Source organism: Lotus japonicus, chromosome 3 (assembly GCF_012489685.1).
Source record: "Lotus japonicus ecotype B-129 chromosome 3, LjGifu_v1.2".
NCBI lineage: Eukaryota > Viridiplantae > Streptophyta > Magnoliopsida > Fabales > Fabaceae > Lotus > Lotus japonicus.
Window position 1 is genome coordinate 96,338,438 of NC_080043.1, and position 5,189 is coordinate 96,343,626.

At 38.3% G+C, this 5,189-nt stretch overlaps 1 protein-coding gene across 1 annotated transcript; it reads right to left on the bottom strand.

Annotated features, from left to right (window-relative positions):
- Positions 1 to 889: 889 nt before the first annotated feature.
- Positions 890 to 4,979, bottom strand: LOC130747887 (stachyose synthase). Its single transcript, XM_057600942.1, has 4 exons — positions 3,223 to 4,979; positions 2,768 to 2,945; positions 2,106 to 2,473; positions 890 to 1,659 (listed from the first exon to the last, which is right to left on the bottom strand). The coding sequence occupies exons 1-4, from the start codon at positions 4,660 to 4,662 to the stop codon at positions 1,093 to 1,095; spliced, it is 2,553 nt and encodes an 850-aa protein (XP_057456925.1). The 5' UTR covers positions 4,663 to 4,979; the 3' UTR covers positions 890 to 1,092.
- Positions 4,980 to 5,189: the final 210 nt, after the last annotated feature.

Here is a 5,189-nt window from a genome sequence, read left to right on the forward strand (position 1 = left end):
ATGTCAAGGGTGAAGTTCGGAGAATCTTGAAAACTAAGAAAATTGATGTTGGAGGTTGATCAATGCACAAACTATAAACATGATGACTATAATACTCTGGGAAAGAAATTCTGTTTATAGATGACTCAGTCAGGGACTCAGGGCAAACAAGATTTTATTCTTTGTTATATACCTCACAGACATAAATGGATCTCTTCACTAATAACATAATAATTCCACCAAGAAAGTCATAATATAGCAATTTCAGAAACAAAGTGAATTATTAAATAAGACAACCCTTCAACAAAGATTACCCCTGAGCAAAAACAAACCCTCTGATACTACATCCAGGGACAAAGAAAACATCATCAACTACCCCATTTCCAAAGCCCAACCCCACATGCAAGAAACACATAATTAGAAAATAGTAAGCACAATCTGCAAGCTCACTAAATGTATTATGAGACTAAATAAAGACAGAGGAAAGACATGGGTATGGACACAAAGAAAAATGCTGAAAGTAGATCTAAAATACAATAATTCAAACCTATGTTGAACCTTTAGCTTCAACTTTCATATCAGGATTTGAAGCACGTAGTTCATACTTTCATATCAGGAGTGTTGTCCATTTGTTCGAACAGTTTGAGGAGAGGAATAGTAGAAAATAATAGAAATAATTGCAACTATAATTAATACTAAATTGAATCCTATGGTCTTCATCAACAGAAAACATAATCTAGACAAGAAGTTAATAGCCATGGCTAGCTAGGCCACAATTAATGTTCTCCTTCTCACTCTTATTGAGACTGCAATAAATCGGTGCCAATTAACAAAGACACATCTGAAAAACAGGTAAATTGCTTAGTTTTCTTGGCTTGTAAGCAACAAACCCGCATTATTATTGTAATAATGAAATAGCAAACCAAAAGGATTTATAGTTTATTAAAACTTCAACAAAAGTTTACCACGAAAAACTTCAGCAAAAAGAAAAAGCGATATACTAGAGAATGGTAAAATCCATTACATAAAACCATTCCCAATCGCTACTTGGTAATGGAAAAAACAAACCAAGTCCCAAAATTGTTTTAAAGTAAGAACCAAAACAAAATATATCTAGAAGAAAAATGCCAAATCAGAAACCCCTCCATTCTCTTCGATCCAAGGAAGGTTGAGAGACAATTTTCCATTTGGCAGCCACTCAAAAGTGACCTCAGAACCATTCAATTGGAGCTTCTTTGGAGATTCACTTGAGTAAGCAAGGAAGTTCCCACCACCTTTAACCTTAAGCTTAGCACCAAGGTCAACACATTCCAACTCTAGGATTGTACCTCCACTGTTGAACATGTTTGTCAGCCCAATTGGTGCAAATTTGATGCTGCCACCACCTACCTTTGTGACTGGGACAAAGCTGTAGAGTTCAAAGGTTGAAGGTTGGATGGTGATTTGAATTGGTTCAGACTTGGGGGTCATCAAAAAGAGTTCTTCAGCTTGATTGAGGTAGACTATGTACTCCTCCGCCTTACCCATGTGGGATGCTTCTTTTTTCTGATCCCATTCAATCTCAGTTACATGCACAGAACCAGACAGTGGCTTGTAACTCTCAGGGAAACCCCTTATTTTTTGCACCTTAGGGTCCCATCCAGCTCCTTGACAGTTGAAAGCACCAATCACTCCTCCATACTGTAATTGAATGAAAAAATTTGCTGTTACATAACATATCATAATCAACCAAATAACTACTAGGTTATGTTTCAAAACGGTTGAAATCTTCTGACCCCAAACACACATTCTATCTCCCAACAATAAAATTCAAATTTTGAAATCTCAATTAAATATTAAGTTTGTAAGTAAGTGCACTACTCATGTCATTTTTAATTGACATGCGTTGTAAGAGAAAAGTTGACGGAACTCTCTAACAGTAATTTCGTACTAAGTAGGATTCCTTGATAGAATCGTACATACATTAAATCTTGATTGCCCTCACTGCAGGTAACCCTAATCCAATTTTGTACCACTCTAGTTTTATACAAACACAAAAGATGAAAACTAAAAAGGCAATTTAATACAACATACTATAATAGAGGTTTTGTGCAAAACATGTATGGCAGTAAGATTAAGATAGGTACCTTGTTGAAGTTCCAAAGTTTGAGAACAGTTTCTTGGTCGAATAGAGGATTCTTGAAAAGGCAATCTCTGGTTGGAAGGGGGAAATGTATGCATTTGGGCACGGACCCATCAGGGAACACAAGCTTCCTAATCAGATCAAAGTCATGGGAACCTACATGGTCACTGAAATAGACTGGACCACCACTAATAGCCCTTGAACCTGCATGATACTTGGCACACACATGATCTGATTGAAACATGTCCCAATCAGGTTGAATCATTTGCCCCATCCACAAGCTGTTGTAGGAACAATGAATCATGTGCACACCTTGTAGCCAAAAAACTCCCATTGGGTCTTCATTGGGACCCTGGACCCAAAAGTCATCCCCTGAAACAGATTTTGGTTAATTAAAGATTTTGACCCCAACAATGTGACTAAATTATAAAAAAAATAAAGCTCAATACACATAATAACAGTTTAATTAGAGTTAGTTAATGATAGCTAAATCTGTTAGACTGTAATCATTAGATGGTTACAAGTTAGTTAGAGTAGTTTGATTAGTTACTGAAATAAATAGCATCAATGTGTCATAGATTCATTTAGAATAATTATTTCATATTCTCAAAATTCTTTTTCTTCAATTTCATATGAATATGCCTATGTATACTGCTTAGTGCTTACCAGCTCTTGCCATGGAAACTTGCTTAGTTCCCAGGAAGAAAAAGTCGTTGCACTGCTGCATGCTGGCAATGATTCCATTTCCATTGAAATTCTTGATGATGGAGTCTGTCAACCCATCATAGTAAGCCTTTGCAAGCTCGACCCTGCCTCCATATTCCTCACTTACATATTCAATAGACTGCATTATGAAAAAAGTAATAAACAACCAAAGTATGCCAATAATTGTTTAAATCATACACAGAATACTATAGCATATTTGGTAAAATCAAATGTATGTTAACCAATAAGTTAAGACTTGTTGTAGCTTCTAGATAGAAGTGATTCTCGGGCGTTTCACCATGTTGTAAGGACAAGAAAACTCACATGAATTGCATGTTTGGTAAAATCGAATGCATGTTTACTATGTTAAGAACTAGAAGTGATTCTCTAGATGTTATAAGGAATAGAAAACTCACTTGCATGACATCAACTTTGACTCCAGTGACACCAGATTCAGCAAGGTAAGAGTGCATGGAGTTGTACAAGTCATTGGCTTGTTCAGGATGAACAAGCCCAATTGAACCATTGACTATTCTAACCACAGCAAGATCAGGCATTGTCCCATCAAGGCCAGGTGAGACTATGCAAGGGGCTAATTTTGAGTTCAAATGTGTAGCTCCTGGCTTCACACCACCCCAGGCACCACAAACTGCATGCCACATATAAATATCATCCAAACCCTTGAAACAAGTCCTCAAGTCCTTGGTGAAAGCCTTCAACCTACCACTTGTTCCACATTCTCTTTTGCTTAGCAATTGGATTCCCCCAAGGATATCATTGATTTCCTTTACCACCTGCTGGAGCTTAGTTTCAATCTCAGCCACATTGGAACTTCCAGATTCGATAGCTTCGTCGCGTTGGATCTCCAAATGCTCGCGATCAAATGCCTTTGCAATCAAGTCCTTTCTCGGTTTTGGATTGAAAGGAGGAGCATCCGGGCCCAACATGAGACCAGGTTGGTAATTTCTGAACTTTTCACACTCATCTAGCCTGTGAAGCCTTGCAGACATTTGGCCACCACAAAGAATAAGACCCTTTGCATCTTCATGGGGGTCATCACCATCCAAATTGATACTCTGCCATCCATCATCAACAATCAAAAACCTCGGTGCGAAACCGGCTTCAGCAAAATCCTTAAGACCATGCCAGATTCCAACAGGGTCCACAGTTAAATAGAAAGCATCCCAAGTGCACCAACCAAACTTATCAACCATGCTTGGTAAAGTTTTCTCTTCCAAGAGCCTGAAAGTGTTGAGATGAACCCTGAGAGCACTATAGGCCTCTCTCATCAAATTGTAAGGGTTTTCAGAGACATGAACATAGGCAATGGAATGAAACCTTGAAGCTTTCACTTGTGTGGAACCACTCTCAGCACCAATCATAACATTCCCATCAGAGCCAGGAAAGAGAGCAGACCTGAAACTCCCTTCAATGATGGGAATGATGATCACATAGGACTTAATCTCAGGAACATCAATGAGAACCCACTGAGTTTCCATTTGAAGATCAGAACCAGAATTCCCCACCCACTGAGTAGACCACCATGTTTTGAACCTGAAAATGCTAAGGAAGTCCCTCCCACTGAAACTACCCAAGGAATTCATCAATCTGTCAGATGGGGTTTCCTGGGAAAACCCAAAGAATCCACCTTTGTGGGAACTAGCAAGGACACGGTGAAGAATGGAAGGTGGGGCATCAGATTCAACAGAGGAAAAGGGAGTGAAAGAGACATTCTGAGGAACCTGAGACAGCAAAGGAACAGTTTTCACAGTGAATTTTCCATCAGACAAATGGAAAATCTGTTCCAAAGGCTCAGAACTGAGGGTGGGGTTAACTGGTTCATTGGGAGGAGCCATTGGAAATGGGAGTGAAAGGGTTCAAAAGAAGGGAAATTTTCAAGGTTGGTTTGAGAAGTGTGTAGAGAACATGCTATCTGGGGTGGTGTATATATACACAAACCAGGTGGTTCAACAAATCTTGGTTAGCAAGAAACTGAATCACTGTGAAAAAGGAAAGAAATAATCAAGGTTTTTTGCTGAGGATTCTGGAATGATTGTAATCGAAAAATGCAACATATGACAAGTGATTCAATTGAGGAAACTTGTGATTTAAGCGGTTAAAATGGAAGAAAATTATATGAGGCACCGAGTTATGTTCATTAGGATTGGGATCCTCTCCGGCCCAAAATCCTCTCCAGCCTCTACGGCTCATTTATAACCATAGATCAAAATAATTAATGGTTGAAATATGTTGAGGTAAAAAAAATAATTTAAACACTAAATTTTTTTAAGTGTGATATACACTGAGGCAAATCTGAAATTGCCTTTGTATGCAAAATTTAAATTGAAAATAGAATGACTTATGATAAGGCATGGTGCCGGTG